Source organism: Cucurbita maxima, unplaced genomic scaffold, assembly GCF_002738345.1.
Source record: "Cucurbita maxima cultivar Rimu unplaced genomic scaffold, Cmax_1.0 Cma_Scf00027, whole genome shotgun sequence".
NCBI lineage: Eukaryota > Viridiplantae > Streptophyta > Magnoliopsida > Cucurbitales > Cucurbitaceae > Cucurbita > Cucurbita maxima.
In genome coordinates this window covers 3,375,353-3,395,287 of record NW_019272043.1, presented here as the reverse complement: position 1 = coordinate 3,395,287, position 19,935 = coordinate 3,375,353, and the positions used below count along the sequence as shown (strand labels likewise).

General features: G+C 36.6%; 3 protein-coding genes across 5 annotated transcripts; 2 read left to right on the top strand and 1 right to left on the bottom strand.

The window, feature by feature from the left end:
* The first annotated feature begins 206 nt into the window (after positions 1–206).
* Positions 207–3,250, top strand: LOC111499538 (arginine decarboxylase). The gene has a single exon (XM_023151106.1). The coding sequence runs from the start codon at positions 781–783 to the stop codon at positions 2,899–2,901; it is 2,121 nt and encodes a 706-aa protein (XP_023006874.1). The 5' UTR covers positions 207–780; the 3' UTR covers positions 2,902–3,250.
* Positions 3,251–6,489: 3,239 nt separating this feature from the next.
* Positions 6,490–13,465, top strand: LOC111499655 (ubiquitin fusion degradation protein 1 homolog). 3 transcript variants are annotated; one of them, XM_023151280.1, is made up of 10 exons: positions 6,490–6,567; positions 7,224–7,265; positions 7,869–7,946; positions 8,331–8,355; positions 8,442–8,474; positions 8,592–8,713; positions 8,804–8,934; positions 12,435–12,658; positions 12,793–13,046; positions 13,165–13,465. In XM_023151280.1, the coding sequence occupies exons 2-10, from the start codon at positions 7,263–7,265 to the stop codon at positions 13,261–13,263; spliced, it is 969 nt and encodes a 322-aa protein (XP_023007048.1). In that variant the 5' UTR covers positions 6,490–6,567; positions 7,224–7,262; the 3' UTR covers positions 13,264–13,465. The 3 variants fall into 3 exon arrangements, with proteins under 3 accessions (XP_023007048.1, XP_023007049.1, XP_023007051.1); XM_023151281.1 differs by having other exon boundaries at positions 6,502–6,567; positions 7,230–7,265; XM_023151283.1 differs by lacking the exon at positions 6,490–6,567 and adding an exon at positions 6,860–7,050.
* Positions 13,466–14,355: 890 nt separating this feature from the next.
* LOC111499865 (NADH dehydrogenase [ubiquinone] 1 beta subcomplex subunit 9-like) lies at positions 14,356–18,459 on the bottom strand. The gene is made up of 6 exons (XM_023151572.1): positions 18,260–18,459; positions 18,118–18,159; positions 17,093–17,174; positions 15,610–15,665; positions 14,953–15,019; positions 14,356–14,564 (listed from the first exon to the last, which is right to left on the bottom strand). The coding sequence occupies exons 1-5, from the start codon at positions 18,389–18,391 to the stop codon at positions 14,981–14,983; spliced, it is 351 nt and encodes a 116-aa protein (XP_023007340.1). The 5' UTR covers positions 18,392–18,459; the 3' UTR covers positions 14,356–14,564; positions 14,953–14,980.
* Between the last annotated feature and the right edge of the window lie 1,476 nt (positions 18,460–19,935).

The window sequence follows — 19,935 nt, the reverse complement described above, 5'->3', positions numbered from 1 at the left end:
TGATTAGTCCACGATAGAATCTCAGTTTTTTTTTTTTAATTATTATTATTAATTACAACAAAAAATAATTATAATCGTCCTCTTTTAAAAACCACGAGAAAATTAAATCGGGTCATCATAACAAACTACCAGGTTGATGGAGGACTGTTAAGTCCGACCCGACCCGAGATCTATTTTCCTATAAAAAGGCACTTGGTTGTTCATGCAAATCTCGCTCATTCTAACCTCGTTTATTAGACGCATTCTATCGTCTCTCCGAGGGCTCTCCATTTCTTCCCGTTAGGTTTCCGTTTGTTCTTCTTTTTCTCCGCCTTTCTACCGGGAAATTTGCCGGAAAATCTGTTCGTTGAAGCAATTCCTTCCTCTTTTGTTTTGTTTTTCGTCCTTTGTTGAATCCCTGGTTTGAATTTTTGTGTGGATTCTTTGATTTTCAGATCTGCATGGTGAAGAGCGGTTTCGGTGTTTGATGTTTGATTGGTTTTGAATTCGTAGCTTGATTTTTGTGTTTATTGTTATCAAATTCTTCTTCTGAGCGGATCGCGGTGGGATATTGGAAGTGTATAGGGGAGCGCGGTGGATTTGACGGTGGAAATAGCTACTTTTTTTGCTTCTTTTGAGGGGGTAGCCGGGGCCTCGGCCTCGGCGGGTTTTAAAGCCCCCACTTGGACGAACTCTGAATTTACCATTCCTTTTTCTTAACAATTTCTCTAACTAATCTTTTCGTTTTTTAATTTTTCCGTCTCCATTTTCTTATTCTTTTCTTGATCCGTCGTCGGAGAGATGCCGGCCCTAGCTTATTGCGTGGAAGCTGCTGCAGCTCCTCCTCCTGGCTGCGCTTTTGCTGGGGATAGCTCTCTTCCGTCGCCGGTCTTATTTTCCGGCGGACCTCCGGAGACTACCATCTTCACCTCTCCCGCTGCTACTCCCATTTCTGAAAATCCCTCTTGGTCTCCTTCTCTGTCTTCCTCCCTTTACAAGATCGATGGATGGGGTGCCCCTTATTTCTCTGTCAATGGCTCTGGGAATATGGCCGTTCGGCCTTACGGTACGGCCACTTTGCCTCATCAGGAGATTGATCTCTTGAAAATTGTGAAGAAGGCTTCAGATCCGATTAGCTCTGGTGGGCTTGGCTTGCAGCTTCCTCTTATTGTGCGCCTTCCTGATGTGCTTAAGAACCGTTTGGAGTCTCTCCAATCGGCATTTGATTGTGCTATTCAATCTCAGGGATATGAGTCTCATTACCAGGGCGTTTATCCGGTCAAATGCAACCAGGACAGGTTCGTTGTTGAAGACATCGTAAAATTCGGTTCTCCTTTTCGTTTTGGTCTCGAGGCTGGATCGAAACCGGAGCTACTCCTGGCAATGGGCTGTTTGTGCGAAGGGAATAAAGATGCCTTTTTGGTGTGCAATGGTTTCAAGGATGCGGAGTATATTTCTCTGGCTCTTATTGCTAGGAAGCTCGCTTTGAACACTGTGATTGTGCTTGAACAAGAGGAAGAGCTTGATTTGGTTATTGATTTGAGTAAAGCGCTCTTCGTTCGCCCTGTGATCGGCATGCGTGCAAAGCTAAGAACCAAGCATTCTGGTCATTTTGGGTCTACATCAGGCGAGAAAGGAAAATTTGGTCTTACGACCACACAAATTCTTCGTGTGGTTAGGAAGCTTAAACAGGCTGATATGCTTGATTGTCTTCAATTGCTCCATTTTCATATTGGTTCCCAGATCCCCTCCACCGCGTTACTCAACGATGGCATTAGCGAGGCTGCTCAAATCTATTGTGAATTGGTTCGTCTCGGTGCCAATATGCTAGTTATCGACATTGGAGGTGGTATGGGAATTGACTATGACGGGTCGAAGTCAGGGGATTCTGAATTATCTGTTGCTTATGAACTCGAAGAGTATGCATCAACGGTTGTTGATGCAGTCCGCTGTGTATGCGACCGTAGGGCTGTTAAGCACCCGATAATTTGCAGTGAAAGTGGCCGAGCAATCGTCTCTCATCACTCTGTTCTGATATTTGAGGCTGTTTCTGCTAGCTCTTATGAGGTCCCATCCATGAGCCCGATTGAACGTCAGTATCTTGTCGATGGACTAACCGATGATGCCCGTATCTATTATCAGAACCTTTTAACTGCAGCTTATATGGGCGAGTACGAGGCGTGCTTGCTATATGCAGATCAATTGAAGCAATGCTGCGTTGATAAATTCAAGGACGGGTGTTTGGGAATGGAAGAACTAGCTGCGGTAGATGGGCTTTGTGCCCTTGTTTCAAAGGCAATTGGAGAGGTTGATGCTGTAAGAACTTACCATGTAAACCTCTCCATTTTCACCTCTATCCCAGATTTCTGGGGTATTGACCAGCTATTTCCGATTGTCCCTATTCATCGTCTTGATCAAAGACCATCAGTGAGGGGCATTCTGTCTGATCTAACCTGTGACAGTGACGGTAAGATCGACAGGTTTATCAATGGTGAGTCAAGCTTGCCATTGCACGAGCTCGAAGGCAACAGCAGTTTATCAGGTGGAGGTGGGCGATACTATCTTGGGATGTTTCTAGGTGGGGCTTATGAGGAGGCTCTCGGTGGTGTTCACAACCTGTTTAGTAGCCCGAGCGTCGTTCGGGTAATGCAGAGCGATGGACCGCATAGCTTTGCAGTCACTTGCACTGTGCCTGGGCCATCATGTGCGGATATCCTCCGAGTGATGCAGCACGAGCCCGGTCTCATGTTTGAGACCCTCAAGCATCGAGCTGAGGAGTTTGGGCAGGAGGAAGAGGATGATGTTGGTGGCATTGCCAATAGCTTGGCTATGTCCTTCCGCAACATGCCTTATTTGGCTAGCGCATCTTCCTGCGCCAATGGTGCTGGTGATGCCGAGCAGTGGACTTACTGCTATGCTTGATGAATAATGTTTGAAGGTTTAGTCCTTAGCCACATCCCTAAATAAGCTATTGGTCTGTTTTCGTTGTCGTGTTGTCGTTGTCGTTGTCATCGTAGGTCCGCCATGTAGTTTGGAAAAAGAAAAAAAGAACCTTTTTTTTTTGTTGTTCTTTGGCTTGTTGCAAAGGGTTATGTGAGCACAGCAACAGCAGCGAAGCTCCTCTTCCTTGGCTTTATTTTTGTTTAGATCAGAGAGGAGATTAGAACACCCGAATCCACCCTTTTGTTAATTCGGGATCTTGAATCTCTCTTGGTTATATCACTGTGTACAACTTTTAAGAAGCTGTCAATGGCTGTTTTTCTTTTAGATCTCAACTTTGGATGGCTTAACCCCACTTCGAATTATGGTATTTTGTGAATTGATGACTCCTATGTTCTTCCCCATGAATAACTTTTAGTAGAGTTTTCACGTCCTTAAGAAAATGTTTTGTTCTCGATCTCACAATCTACCTCCCTTCGGGCTCCCTTCTAGCACTCGTTTCCTTCTTCAATCGATATAGAACTCCCCAATTTACCCTCTTTGGAGCTTAACTTCTTTGTTGGCGCATCGCTTGGTGTCTGACTCTGATACCATTTGTAACATTTCAAATTCACCGCTAGATAATATTGTTTTTTTTAAAACTTTCCCTTTCGGGCTTTTCCTCTAGATTTTTAAAATGTGTTTGCTAGGGTCCTTGCTGGCACACCGACTTGTGTTCACCCCTTTTGAGGCTCAGCCTCCTGCTATGACACATTGTCCTGTGTTTAGCTCTAATTCCATTTATAACAATCAAGCCCACCACTAGCCGACATCGTCCGATGTTTTTCTTAAGGTTTCCATTGGGAGGGAGAGGTTTCCTTAAGCTTTTTAAAACCTATATGCTAGGAAGAGGTTTTCCTTCACGGTTTTTAAATGCCTCAATGTTTCGTTCTCCTCTCGATGTGAAATTTTACACTGAAAATTCAATATTATCGGTTTGGTGTCCAGATTCCCCAGTGCACATAGTCCTTGTTTTAAATTCTATATAGCCTTTATATGTGTGGCATTAAGAGATTTGGCTAAAATGGTGATCTTTTGATATATAACTAACTATGAGTTGGAGAAAAAGAACCTATGACAAGTTGGGAGGAAGAAGTTAAACACATTTAATGCATTGATGATTCATGTAAGTGATATATTCGTGCTTTAGTCTATGGCGCGATACGACTATGGTTATGATCGACAATCTACTACCTCTGTTTTTAATAGCTTTTCATGAGCCTAGTTGCATCAAGAAATAGGATAGAAACACTACTGACAAAGTGATATCGAGTTAAGGGTTGTTTTTCTTGCCTTACAACTCCATGTTTCGTTCGAGTATGGTTCATAATATTACTTGGTGTATAGTGATGCATACCATGTGGTTCTTCACACCTGAATAGTATCTAGACCCTTGTATCCCGGCCCTTGATCAGATAAACCCCCTATGACTCACATAATGCTATTTGTCATTGACATGTTCTTTGCACGCTCACTCACGATAATGATAGGAACTTGTAAGTGATCTTCTCTTCTAAATGTCATTGATAAAGTAACTGAACTCATTTATAACTTTCTTAAGAACCCACAAATTTCCTGTGTTGTAGTCTGAAGCTACCACTTACACGAGTCATCCATCGATGCATCTCATAATAAATACTTTCAAATAAAGCTACGAACTTACATATTTAAATCAAAATGAGAAGTTTGGAATAACATAATCTTTTAACATGAAACATAAATAAACCATCTATTAACTACTCAAACCGTGCCACCTATCTTAACTTCCATGACCTTTATAGCATTCATCGTCATCTGTGCACTCACACACAAAACATGATTTGGGACATATCCTTTAATATCGTAATATGCCTAAAATCGTAACAGGGCCTTGGGCTCTTTTCGGTTCCGAGTAGGGTTTTATGTGTGGAATTTGGCCCACGTACGCTCACATGGACCCATCAGGTGGGCTCGTATACATACTCCTATGCCTGACTTGGTTGGACACAACACTTTACAAATTGTCAAATGCCACAAAAAAGAAAAGACTCGCATGATATCATAATGAACATAAATATTGAAGGTATGTGTTTGTACTAACATAACATAATAAGAAAGTATCATGATGCACATGACATGTATACATGCATGAGGTCTGCATGATTTACATTCATAGTATAACATTTCAATTCGTTCATAACATGATGTAATGGATATTACATGCATACATAGCATAGTATCACATGTCAATACATAAAGCACACATAACATAAAATAATAAAGGAGACCACAAGACGTGCACCATTATACATCGCAATGATGTAACTCCAACAGTCACATGTTTGATTGGCCTTGGCCAAAGTTCCTAATCGAGAATATTCTTCAACGTTTAATTTAACCTATGTCAATCTATAATCCATACTTATGACAGTTTTCACATTTTAGTCTAGCTAAATATGATGATTATTTCTAATACAAGTCCTAAAACTACCTAAACTTGAATAAAGGGGAGTCTACCTCAAATGCCGTTAATAAGATAAAAAAAATGGCTTTAAGAGGGTCGAAAACTTAGGAAACGGTATAAAGTTTATAATATCAATCTGCCTAAGTCGAGAAGCCAAGTCAATCGAGCCGTCAAGCCGAGGCAATCAAGCCGCTACACAAGTGTGCAGCTGAAGGAGGTGCGGGTAGCCATCGGGTCGAGCCATGGGTATATGTGTCGGGTTTTATAGAGTTTTGTTCTAAATAAATAGTTAAAGGATTTTATTTAGTTGAAATTTTGAGAGAAAATAATTTATAAAATATTTATAATTGATTTTTATTTAAAATTAACAAAATTACCTAAATAAATCCTATCAAATTAATAAGAAAATTAATTCCGTTAAAATTAATTTTAAAAAAAAGTCAAAGAATATATGTGTAAAACGGTTCTTAGTCACTAATATCTATTTATGTCATTTTAAACCCAAGAATTATGAATTAATAATTTTAAAATAAAATCTAAATTGATTTATTAAAATATAAAATTTATATAAAATTATAATAAATAATCTAAAGATTCATTTACTAAAATTTAAAATTGATGTGATATGATTATTAGTTAAGATTTTAACAAGATTTTACCTAACAAAATATCATCACATTTTTTAAAAATTAATTTGCAAATTTGCAAAATCCTTGCTTATTAATTTAAATATTAATTATATATATATTTTTATTTATATAATATTTATAGAAATATTGATCAGCATTCAAATTTTATTTTATATCAATATTTTCCTTATTAACATATTAATTACCATTTTAAAAGTCCATTTTCGATGGAATATTATATTATATTTTTGTTTATGAAATATTATTAATTTTATATATTTTTTAATAAAAATTATATTAAAAATAAAAAAAATCGGGTGAATATTTAAAAATAGTTATTCCAGCTAATTTTTAGCGGGGAATCTATCTTGACTTGGAGATATAGGCTAAGGTAAAGATTTTTATTTTTTATTTTTTATTTGATATATATATATATATATATATATAAAGAGATAGTAGGAAATAATAAATAATTATAAGCACGCAAATCTCGCCCACTTCGACCTTTCGTTTCTGCAATTCTCTCGTCGGAGTTTGGTAAGTCGGTCAGAGGTTTCTCTCAATTCCGATACTCCAATTCCTTTTTTCCGATCAGTTCCGTTCTCACTGTTTATACTTGTGTAGATTACTTTCCGATCCGAACAAATTCATTGAAATTTTATTTATTTCACTTCTGTTGCGAATCAGATTTTCGTTTTCTGTAAATATTCTCCCTAATTAGCTTTGTTTGATTCCTTTATTTACTTTTTGTTTTCGTGGAAATTGGAGAAAAGGATTCGAACAATTTTTTGTGCTTGTGATTAATATCCTGTTTTTGAAGTATGATAAACTAGCTGAGATTGCGCTTGCATCGGAGTAAAGGTTGTAGTTTCTTTAGGGTTGGATAAGGAATAATTGAGACGGGATATCTAATGCAGCTAATTTCCCCACATTTTGTCTCTAAAGCTATGGTTAAAATTTTGGAACTTGCTTGTGTATGTGATGAAGCGTTTGATCTCAGTGTCTGTGTGTGCGTGTGAGGTGAGGGCTGTGCTTACTTCGATTAAATTATGAGTTTCAGAACTGGTGTATTTATGATTTACTTGTTAATGTGTTTACCTTGGTATTCGTTAAATGGAGAGTCTCTTATCTTATTGGTTTTGTCTTCTATCTTGAGCTGCTCTTTTTTAACTATTTTGTACTTCCATTCGTAGGTTCAGTTTTTGGCTTGACACTCTTCAAGGATCTACACCATGGTAAGTTATTTAACTCATAGTTTAGCCAAGCCCTCCACTCCCACTCTCATAATTTTTTATGGTTTATATTGATATTTGTGGGCTGTTTAAATATGTTCTCAAATTTCTTTTACAGATTAATTTTAAAGCTGTATGGGTTGATCGTTGAAATGTATGAAAACATAGAGATTCTATTTCTATCTATCTTCCATCTTCTTTTAAATTGTGCTTAAAAAAATATATTGCCAAAAAATAAAAATTCATCAAAGAAACTTTTTCTTTTATAATTTTAAAGCAGAAAATTGTTTCTAATCTAGTCTCTTAAAATTTGAATGGCAAAACAAATCTGCACTATTTGTTTAGAAGGTTTTTGTAACAGCTTTTCCATCATTGTATGCGAATCTACTCTAAAAAAAATAATTGCTAGTCTAATTCTAAGACTCCCAATATAGAACTGCAATAGGCACGATCTTTTATTGTGGGAGCATTAATCTATGGTCCACTCATGGAATATTACTGTAATGCTACTTGTCGACACATGATCTTTTTAATTTGTGTTCTTTAATGTTTAAAGCTTACAACAGCATTATAATGTAAGCTCAAATGTTTGCTGTGGTTGTGCAGTTTTTCGACGGATATGGATATCATGGGACTTCATTTGAGCAAACATATCGGTGTTATCCTGCATCTTTTATTGAAAAGGTAGCTGAACATTATTTTAAGCTCAGTCATTTACTTATTCAGGCTGTAAGTTTCTTTCAAAAGGTTACTGAAAGCTGTTAGTTCCATCATCATTCTTCAGTCTATAAATAGTGAAGCCAGCTGATTATTTTATTTAATTAGACATCCTCATCTTATTATGCACATCAACAATGTTTTTATAATGAAGTATTGAGGAGAAGGATGTTGGTCTAATTGAGTTATGGATGTGCTTTCGTAGTTTGACCAACTAATTTTTGATTTATTTAGCTTGGTAAATTTAGGCATATAGAGATGGAATTTTGATTTTATATTTTGAAATATCTTTTTAAAAATTCAACATAATTTTTTCTATTCTAATCCCTGTCTATTTCATCTATTTTGCAGCCACAACTTGAAACTGGTGACAAAAGTAAGTTTTATGATTTATGTTACTTCCTATGGTCAAACATCCCATTCTTGCTAATGTTTCATTGTATATTTACCTCTTCATTTCAGTCATAATGCCGCCTTCTGCACTCGATCGCCTTGGTACTTTCTGCTGTTGCTATGACTCAAGTTCTTCGACTTTTTTTTTCCCTTAATTATATATGTTTTGTTCTCCATGTATTGTGCAATGGTAATCCAAAATTAAACTAATATCTGCAGCATCTTTACATATTGATTATCCGATGTTGTTTGAGCTTCGGAATGATGTTACTGAACGACTGTCCCACTGTGGTGTCCTCGAGTTCATTGCTGAAGAGGGAATGATCTATATGCCTTATTGGGTAATCACTAAGTGCATTTCTCAGCTTATTTGTGTGTCCAGCGTGATTTCTTTCATGTAACATGTCCTGATTGCTTAGTTTCCTCTACAGATGATGGAGAATATGCTTTTACAGGAGGGAGACGTTGTGCAAGTGAAGAATGTTACTCTACCAAAGGGAACTTATGTTAAATTACAACCTCATACAATGGACTTCTTGGATATATCCAATCCAAAAGCCATGTGAGTTATTGATTATTAACTTTTCAATTTTTTCCCCTTCATCTCTAATCTTGGAATTGAGGCATTTAAGAATTTTTAACTTGAAGACCCTCATTATGAACTGTGGATAGTATTTTTCTTGAAGAAGACCAAAATCTACTTGATTCTCCTAGCCTTTGTAGTTCAAAATTTAGTAAGTCCTTCCTCTCAAGAATGAAAGAAATCTAGGCTAGATTCTAATGGATTAAGGAGAAATACTACATTTTCCTCCTCGTTAGGATGTGATGAAGGAATGGCCTTAATCCTTAATTATATTTGTATTGTTATCTAATATCTTGGGATTTAGTTAGATTTATTTCTCTGTATTATTACTTTTTATCTAGGGATTTAGTTAGATTTATTTTTGTGTATTGTTACCTAATATCTAAATAATTAGTTAACAGTCCCTTATTGTAAAATGCACATGCATCTTTTTGAAAATTAAGAAGAAATGTGAGCAAAATAATATACATTTATAATATGGTATTAGAGCCATTCTATTCTAGGAGGTCTGATTAATCTGTGGAGCTTTCATATCTACCAAGGTTCCACCTTGACCAAATTTATTTGGAGGAGGGAGCTATGAAAGCTTCGAATAAATTTGGTCAATGTGGAAGATTGGTAGCTATGAACGCTCCAAATAAATTTGGTCAAGATGGAAGATCGATAGCTATGAAGGATATGTCGATTGATCAAACCTTCAATAGGAGGGTACTACCATACTTGTAAGTTGTGAAGAGGGGAGTTGTTGCATTTCTGGTGCATGCAGACACTGCCCCTCTTCCATAAAGTTTGACAGACCCTGTTTTGCTGCGTGAGGAGAAGACTAATTCTCTCTTTGTTAATATGTTTGAGTTCCTCCTAGAAACTCACTTGGTGTTGATCATTGTTAGTAAGCATGGTGAGAGCCAATCTGGGTTGAGCAGCAACAGTTGGTGTCCCTTGGAAACCACACCCAAGCTCACTCCCTCTGTAGTTTTTCTTTCAAGATTGGTCAGGTAGAACATGGTCACACTTAAGAAGTTAGATAGCTTATGGATTGCTCCTTTGCCTTTTTGTTCTTGAGATTATATGATCGCCGTAGCCTATCGTAACTCTATGTTGGAGGTTTTTATCGGGGATTCTCAGTGTTGAAGTAGTTCTTCTGAAGGAACCTGACCTAAAGTTAGAGATTCAAAATTGGGTTGCATTTATGGATATTTTAGTTGGTGTGAATAATAGTGTGACATGGGAGACTCTATCGCAGAGTTTTGGTTTAAGAATTTGCAATGGTTATCTCTGTCCTTTACTTTTTATTTTTGGTAAGAAACCATTTCATAGATAATCCGTAATTAGAAAGTGAATGAAGACCCAATCAAAATTCTCTTCATTATCCTATCAAGGAGCCTTGAGCCTTAGAAGTAGAGTGGCCTTAAATAAGTTCCCTTTATGTAATCTTTTTCGCTTTGTGGGAGTTTTGTATGGGGGGATTTTGAAAAGATTTAAATCTATCGAGTTTAATCTTATTTGGTTTTTGTTAACTGAATAGCTTTCTTGTACTAACCTTTCATCTCTAGGTTGGGTTGGATTACTTCTTCCTTCACTCCTCGTGTATACATTTTCAAGTCATTTATGTTTGTTTCTTATCCTAAAGAAAAATAGACTTCATATATTCTAAATTTCCAAAAAAATTTCTGAATAGTAGTAGTATAGACAAGATTTTAACCTGTCTAATGTATCAATCGCATGTCTTCGTGCTAAATTTCATTTATCGGTTGCTTCTACCTATAGACCCCAGGTTGCAAAATGCCATTCCTCCCAACACAACCAATATGCAGCTTAGGTTCTTGCCAGATGAACGTAGTTCTTTATTCTCTAAACTTGGAAGAATTAACTTGAAAGAGAGTAGAATTAGCTCAGGACAGTTGGGCATTCCATTTTGGTCAATGGTAATCCTAGGGAAGGATAGAGATCGCAGACAATGTGACCCTCTCTTGGTTGTGAACATCTTGAGTAGGACCATCTCGAAAGGGTGAAGGGTAATAGGGTTCTAGGTTGGGAGGGATAAAATGGCCTTGTCTCATCTCCCGTTTGATAATACACTTTTTTCTTGTCCAGTGAGGTGAATTCTTTCCATAACCTGAATCAGATCCTAACTTATTTGGGCTAGTTTAGGGCTTTAGATAAGCAGAGACAAGTGTCAGATCTTGGGCCTTAACTCTGACCCTATTAGGTTGGGCAGATGGGCATCTTTCATAGGGTGTAAGGTTGGTGTCTTCCCTTCTTCCAATTTAGGTCTCCCTCTTGGTCCTGAAGGAGACCCTCATTCATGGATCTGGTCTACAATAAGATCCGTAAGAGTTTAGCTTCTTGGAGAAAGAGTTTCTTTTCAAAAGGTGGGAGACTCACTCACTCTTATTCAGTCTGTTTTCTGTGGCGTCCCTACCTATTTCAGGTCCCTTTCTAGAATGCCTATTTGTGTCAGTTAGGAAAAGCTAATAAGGGATGTCTTATGATGAGAGGGGTGGATAAATGGAGAGGCTCACATCTTGTGAGTTGGGAGGTGGAGTCTAGGTCGTTCGACTTAGGATGTTTAGGCATTATAATGTAAGGGTGAGAAACAAGGCTCTGTTGTCTAAAATGGCTTTGGCAGGATAAGTAAGTGGTTGAGGATAGAGCTCCTTGTTTCCTCAATTATATCACTAGGCTTCGTTGAGGAATCAATTGGTGGCTTCATTCCTTTTGCTCTCATTTTTCTTTTGAAGCCACCCTTCTTCCTCCTTTGGTTTATATCATGCGTTAATCAAGAGGGAAGTAATAAATGTTATAGCTTTGTTATCCCTGATTAGTGAGTTTTGGTTCAGTCTGAATAGAGGGATGATTGCCTTTGGAGTCCTTGTCTATCCAAGGGCTTTTCGTGCATATTTTTATTTTTATTTTTGAGTGTGTAGTTAGTCTTGCCTTGTTGAGTGCTTTTGTCTTCTTATCTTTGTGGAAGGTGAAGGTAAGTTTTTGTGAGGCAGGTTTGGCATGTAAAGGATAACGCTTTGGATCGAATTTTGACCCAAGTGCCCCTCTTCGTAGGGCCATTTTGTTGTATTATTTTCAAGAGGGCAGCTAAGAACCTTGTTCATATACTCTGATATTATCACTTGCTTTGGTGCTGTTTCTTTGGGGAGTTTGGTTTTAGCTTTGTTGATCCAGGGGATACTAGTAGACTTGTCCATGGTATTTCATTTTTTGCCTTTTCGCGAGTAAGGATTGTTTATGTGGCAGGTTGTAGCTTGTGCTATTATGCGGAGTCGGTCTTTTGCAACTGTTCGATGGGTCTTCTTGCTTGATTAAAGCTCCTTTTTGTAGCTTGGCGCCCCTTTTATGACCTTTTCTTTTTTTCACATGCCCATACATTCTTTTAATTTTTTCTCAATGAAAGTTCGATTTTCATGAAAGAAAATTGTATGTAAAGCATTCGATTAACCGTACAGTCTTGTTCCATATGTCAGCTTGGAGACGACTTTGAGAAACTTTTCATGCCTGACAACTGGGGACAGCATCATGGTGGCATATAACAACAAGAAATATTACATTGATATAATTGAAACGAAGCCTTCAAATGCTATAAGCATAATTGAGACCGACTGTGAAGTGGACTTTGCACCCCCTTTAGACTACAAAGAACCTCAAAAGCCAGTTGCTTCCCTTCCTACGGGAAAGGCTCCAGTTCAAGGTCAGACCTGATGTTTTATTTATGTGGTGTGACTTTATGAACTTACATAGCAACATAGAACTCTGCTTGTCTTTGCCAATTTCTCTATGTGATCAGATTGAAATGTGACCAAATGCATATTCTTTTTCTTACAGACGAGCAACCCACTGCAGAAGCTGAACCCAAATTCAACCCGTTCACTGGAGTCGGGAGGCGTTTAGACGGGAAACCATCTAAGCAACAGCCGTCATTATCTTCAACTTCAGCATCCAAAGACAAGCAAATTGATACCAGAAACGTTAGTGGCCAGCCTTCTGCTGGGTCTAGCTCTCAAAATGCTACGAGGCAGTCTCAGGGAAAGCTCGTCTTCGGAGCAAATGCAAGCCGAAATCCCAAGGAAACTAAGAAGGTTTGGCCTTTTTCTTTGTGTCATTTTATGCACGTTCCTTCCCTCTGTTAATACTCCTTGTCATACAAAATAACTTAAATAAAAATGATAAACTGACTGTAAAGCTGATATGTTCCAGGAAACTGAGAAGGATGGTAAGCAAGAGCAGCAGCCCAAAGAGAAAGAAGAGGCGAAGTTCCAGCCATTTGCTGGGAAGAAGTATTCATTGAGAGGATAGCGAGATACCGAGGCTATTGTCGACATCAACGCTATTTATCCTGTTTTATCTACTATGCTTTTGTGATAGCAACAGTTTTACAAGTGAAAATTTAGTTGAAATGTAAGATTTTCATGCACAGATATGTTCTTTTATTTATCAGAAATTGTACATTGCGTAAATCAGAAATCGTTGCTATTTAAAATCTTCTTTGAGGTGGTCATATGTTCTTTCTTTTATTTAGAATCTTATTTCAATTCTTTTAGGGTAAACTTGACTCAATGTTGGGTATCAAATCTGCTATTAATGTGGCCTTTCTGTCCACAGTATAGGATAGAATCTGCCGCTCAAATTAGAAGTCATGCTACAAATTGAAAATGGAATTAGCACAATTTGTCCGAGTTAATTTTAGAATTCCATCTATTTTCTATTTTCTAGGTTTGATAAAGTGCAAGTTTTCTAGATATTGATGAATTTTACTGTTAGAATTGAATTTTATTGCTAGAAGATATTGTACGTTTTGACTGTTTGTCTCACAGTTTTAAAATTTTGATATTGTACGGTTTGACCTATTACATATTGCCCTTTCTCATAATTTTAAGACAATTTTAAAATATTTCTACCATGAAAGGTTTTCTATCAAACCAACCAAACTCTAGTCATTTTTACGACGGATATTTTGTTGGCATAGATTTAAAAATGAGCACTTTTGTAAAAATTACATATAGAGCATCTTGAAAAGTAATTTTATTTTGGTAAAAGCATTTTGACCTTAGACTTGCATGAAAGTATTTTCATGTTCCGTTGTCAGATAATAATTTTCACAAGCGCTCATCTCTGAAACCATCCCAAAAGAAAGAAAGCAGCCTTCAATTACCAGAAACCTTTCTTAGTATATCTAAAAGGTCATGTAATTCACCGTCACCGAAGTATATCGAAGTAGCCACGGTCTCAACATCCAATGAAATGACAGCCAAGATCCTTTGGGAGGAAAACAGAAACCCACATGAATAGAAAAATACTCAATCAATTGATTGTTATTAAGTTGAAGTCGTTTCGTTAAGTCAAAACGAAAGGTCAGTGAAGCAATGAAAAAGGGATAGTTCCAGGCAGGTCATGCAAAGGATGAACGCTTAAATTAACCAAGAGTTGCAACATCACTCACCGTTCCAATGGTGATTTTTCTACGTCAAATTTGCATATCTAAGAAAAAGTAGAAAGCAAATCAACAAGGAATTACTATGATTTGTGTTCATTCAAAGTTTACACATCAAAAAGCTCCTTTTATCATCAACTCAGACGAAGCAACCAACCATTTAAACCTGCACCAGTCAAGATATAGCTTTCTATATAAGAACTCCAACCAAAAAATATCCAAGACTTTAAGTGAATATAATTACTGAAAACTATTGTTAATTGTAGTATTACTAAATGGTTTCTTAGAAAAAAAGTGAGAGCGATTCGAAACAGTAGGCTAATAATTTCTCTGTTTTTCATCTTTGGAAAATTGTTTTCAGTAACATCAGGTAAAATGAGTTTTACAAATTTCACTCGGTAAAGGACTCATTTTTTCAGTTTAATAATTTCCATGCAATATTACCAACTCGTCAGTTACGTACAATAATATAAGCCAATAACAATCGAACTCGAGTTGCATTCAGATTGGGGAAAATAGGCTTTGTTGCTATCAGCATCCAAACGTAAGCTTACCTTTATTCGTTACCAGAAAATGAAGATTTCAGTGATCTTCCCGTCCATAGTTATATATTATCTCAACCTGTACCATTATACACAGATGCTGGCGTCAGTGAATCTGTTCGATACTACAGTCTAACAGTACATAAAAATTAATCCAAGGGTCAAAGTAGAGATCTCAAGCCATCAGCACATGACAAGAATAAAACGGCCAAAGAAGATTATTGTGCTCTTATTGTCCTCTTTTTCATTTTCAAGTGCTCCTAGTGTAGGGCAAAGAGAGTCTAACTTTCAGAAGTGCATTATATTTTTAAAAAACAATGTCACATGGGAACAAATATACACATGTCACGACGTTGTGTTTCTTTTTGAACATTTCATTTGAACCTCTAACCTCTTGGTTGAGGACACATGACTCATGCTAGTTGACCTATGCTTAGAGTAATGAGCGAAATGCAGAGCGCTTATAATTGTTATGGCCTCTATAAAATGGTCACTCTTAAATAGTCCTAATGATAAGGTGGTTAACGATGCTAGATAATTCTGTAATGCATAAAAACTAGATATATGCAAATAATAAAATACATCGTGAAGAAATGAAGAGAAGGAATGAATATTTAGAAAACAAAAATTTAAAAGAATAAGTGAACCTTCTTTTTAAAAGAAACTTACCCCAGGAGGTGGAGTTGGGTTTCGCGTAAACTTAGAACCCCCAGGAGCCCAAGGAACTGCAGTATAAAGGAAAAGGAAAAAATATTAAAGGATAAATGGCTGCACAAATACAGTACATCAAAGCAAGATTGAAATAACAGACATGAAATTGTGATAAAAAGTTGAATACCAGGAGGCAACCATTTGTGGGTTGGAAGGGGGGAAGGAAGCCTTATTAGATAAATATGTTTGCAACTTGACTAATTATCATCTACAAATATATTCCAGAATTGTCGACATGTGTTCCAAACTCATTGAAGACCATGATACTCTATGAAAAAGAAAACTACATTTCACAAAAGCTTTTTGCAGAGGTTAACACACATATGGGACTGAAGATCTTTTATGAAGCAAATATCCTCATAACCCAATATGGAGCTGGTTACTTTGATGCAATCAGGGATGTTAAGGGGATGGATGGGTATTCATATGATTGGGTCTAATTGGTAGTATTAAACGATCCTGAGAATCTAAGATACCAAGGCATCCATTATGGTATGGCATCTAGTCCATTTTCTTACTCTTCCCTTCATTAGACTTTTGAGACAATAATCCTATTAACCACTCTCACTCTAGTTTTATTGTTCGGAAAATAAGCAAAATAAAAAATAAAACTCTTACCACTTCTATCCAAGATCCTCACCAGTCAACCAACGGAAAAAAAAACAATATTACAGTAACTAATTCTAGGAATTCAACAATATATCATGTAAGTAAACTATATTCATATGAAAAAAGTACACAAACTTAACTGTTAAAATACTATTTCACAAGAGAATCTAAAACTAATATAAATTAATTAAAATATTAAATTAATGTAAATAAGTTGATTTAAAAGAGAAAGTAAAAAGGTAATTTGACAAATTTGATACATTGAATAAATAACAATAAACTAGTAACAATGACATGGTCAGAACAAAGTTGATTTCTTTTTTTCAATCTAATGGAGTAGTTATTGCAAAATAACACAATGGTTTATTATTTGCAAGCATCTTAATAAATATTGAAAACCATAATCTTTCACTATCAAGCATCCAAAGTTGCAGGCATCGTAGATTATTTGATACAGAAGAAACGACCCCTAAAGGAAAAGCCAAGACGTGGTGGCTAGTTACTATAATTCCAACCTACTGAATTGATTCTTAGGATGAGAAAAATCATAGGTTTTTTTCACTAAACTCACAAATATTATGTTCATATGGTTTCCATGATGCTATTTCTATTATTCAAAAGGGAAGAAAAGAAAAACAACATTTTAGTGGTATTTAAAATAAACAGAAACCATACTCGGGGCAGATTAAAGTTGAAGACCAAAAATTTAACAGTAGTCAATTTCATTATTAACATACTACATAATCAGTAACAGCATTCAATTTGGCAGCATGTAGAGTTGCTTTCTTTTGTTAACTGACACATGATCTAACCCATTTATGATTGTGCTTACCGATATAGGGATCAGGATGTCGCCACTTATTATAGGAAGCTTCCCCATCAGCTATCAGCTTGTCTATTGTGTCAAGATCTTCCTGAAAATTAACCCAAAGAAGGATCCATAACAGCATAGATCAATAGAAAAGAAACTGAAATTATAGCTTGCTAGCTAAAATCTGGTCAGTCCATACATGTAGACCTTGCAACATATTCAGAGCTTGAACACTCCCTTAATCTAGATCCCAGATTTAAACAAAATTCCAAAAACATAATTGGATCTCTAAGTCCTACTCTGAGTTTATTGAAACCCCTCAAAGCTCGCTAGGTCACAAATATAATTAGAAGTTAATTCCGATAAGTTTCACAGTGCAGTCCAACATCAAATTTCAAACTTTTTTTTTTATACTTTAAATCCATGGAGCAGGAGAAAGCTATGCATACATAAGAAAACCTATTCAATTGTTCAATTTTTTAGGAATACAAAATTATATAAGAGAAGGCTTACTTATTTGAAACACAAATTGGAGACAATATAATCCTTACATAAGGGGCATCCTACAGTTGCCTTGAAAATAGCTTAATAGGTTAAGACATATATCCTGAATCTTCACTCCCACATGTTATTGAAATAAATAAAGGACAACCTACACAACTTCCATGCACAAATCCTTTGAATATGGACGATCATCCTAATCAATTCCCGGCAAATCGTAACATTTCGTTTGTAAAATACACAATTTTCCAAATACAGTAAACAGATGAAATTCAAGGATCAATCAACAATGCTCATCCCAGAGAATAAAGAGACTAAAGCACCATATAAGCACCCATCCAAAACTATCAATACAAACCACAATTTAATGTTCCATCAAGTGTCATAAAACAATTTAAACGCCAAATGCTCGTAAGAAAACTCAACGCAAGTAAATTGGACTACAGCTCCCCTAGGTCAACTAACTCAAAATAGATCGCAATGCAGAAAAGAGCAAAAAAATCGATACAAAAAACAAAAATTGAAGGAACAAATAGAGAACGCACCACGTTCTTGTTTGCCTCGAATCTCTCCCGAAGATCGGAAGCCTGAATCAAAGCTCGATTAGAAAGAAATGACCAAATCAGTTTAGGATCGAAGAAATCTGAAAACAGAGGAGGAAATAGAAGGAAAAGAAAAATTGTATACATCTCGGTAAAAGAGATGACGATGGACGGCCCAGTTGAGAGTCTCTTTGAGGGCTCGCCGGTAAAGAATCCGAACCCTCTCCCTCTGGGCGGCTCGCCGAGCCAAATATCCCGCCGTCGACGAAATGCTCATCTCTCTCTCTCTCTCTCTCTAGAAATGGCTTTGGAATCACTTAGTTGTTGTTTCTTAGGGACTAACACCGGAGATGACGCCGTTTAATGGGTTGGACGATCAAAACGCACCGTTTAGTACGGAAAATATTATTATAATAAAAATTAAACTTTTAAAATTTATTGAATTTATAACTAAATTTTCGACATTTTCAAATTATAAACTAAAATAAAATTATATTTAAAGTATGGAACTAAACTCGTATTTTAATCCTATTTTATTTTTATCGTTTATATTAGAAAAATTGACATTTTCAACTAGAATAAAATTCACGACCCGACTCTCTATTCACAAGTTGGAGCGGGATGGGTTGTCAGATTTTTTTTTTTAATTGTTAAAAAAATTCTATTTATCTACGATATATTTCATGAAATTCAAATATTAAATATTCATAAGTCACAATACGTCATTAAGATCGATTACAAACGTTACATATTCTTAATCACTATGATCTTAAAAGTATAGTGAGTATAGTAGGGTTGAGTTGAGTTGTGTAACAGTTCAAACTCGCCACTAACAGATATTGTCCGTTTGTTATGTATCGTCGTCTGTCTCATGGTTTTAAACACGTATGATAGGAAGAGGTTTCCACATCCTTATAAGGAATGTTTCGTTACTCTCTCCAACTGACATAAGATCTCATAATCCACCCATTGGGGGCCAACGTCCTCGCCGATACACCGCCCAGTACCCGGTTCTGATGCCATTTGTAACCGCTCAAGTCCACCGCTAACATATATTGTCCGTTTTTTCTCGTTACGTATTGTTGTTAGCCTCACGGTTTTTAAAATGCATATGTAGGGAGAGGTTTCCACATTCTTACAAGGAATACTTTGTTCCCCCTCTCCAACCGAGGTGTGATCTCACAATCTACTTTCATTGAGGACCCGGCGTCCTCGCTGGTACACCGACCAATGTTTGACTCTGGTACCAATTGTAACCGACCAAAGTGGACAATATCTAGTAACAGTGATGTTAGTCTATTATAAGTTGTAGCCCTATTTTTGGGTTGGTCGGATTGACCCGACCGAAAAATGTAAACCTGCTAACCAACTCAAAATTTTCAGTTTTTTAAAAGTTGAACCTAACCCAAGTCCGAAAAAAAAAGTCTAATCCTACCCAACTAGACAGTCCAAATTGATCGGGTTTTCGAGTCATCTAAACATCCCTCGCCTTTATTTTTGTTTTGAAATTATTATCACAAACTAGATGGGTGGAACAGTACACAGAACACTCAAAAATTTAAGGCTGCAGATGTTCTTGTTTAAACTTCACACACTTATTTGTTGTCAAGTAGCACCAAAATTTGTGGCTACACATGTTTTTGTTCTAAGTTTCTCACTTGTACCTCCTCTCAAGTAACACCACATGTTGCTTCCTCTCATCTTTTCGCCTTCGAAACACGTCAAGTTCACCTTATTTCATTTGCTTGGACGGACTCAAAAACGCCTGAGTCGACCGATACGAAGTCAAGAAAGAATTTAAAGGGCGATAAAGTGTTATGG

Coding starts and splice junctions, on each gene's coding strand:
- LOC111499655 (XM_023151280.1), top strand. Junction 7,947..8,330: donor CTGCATCTTTTATTGAAAAG/GTAGCTGAACAT, acceptor TCTATTTTGCAG/CCACAACTTGAAACTGGTGA. Junction 8,714..8,803: donor TGATCTATATGCCTTATTGG/GTAATCACTAAG, acceptor TTTCCTCTACAG/ATGATGGAGAATATGCTTTT.
- LOC111499865 (XM_023151572.1), bottom strand. CDS start 18,391: ATGAGCATTTCGTCGACGGCGGGATATTTGGCTCGGCGAGCCGCCCAG. Junction 18,160..18,259: donor GTCATCTCTTTTACCGAGAT/GTATACAATTTT, acceptor GCTTTGATTCAG/GCTTCCGATCTTCGGGAGAG. Junction 17,175..18,117: donor TCGAGGCAAACAAGAACGTG/GTGCGTTCTCTA, acceptor GTTAATTTTCAG/GAAGATCTTGACACAATAGA.
- LOC111499538 (XM_023151106.1), top strand. CDS start 781: ATGCCGGCCCTAGCTTATTGCGTGGAAGCTGCTGCAGCTCCTCCTCCT.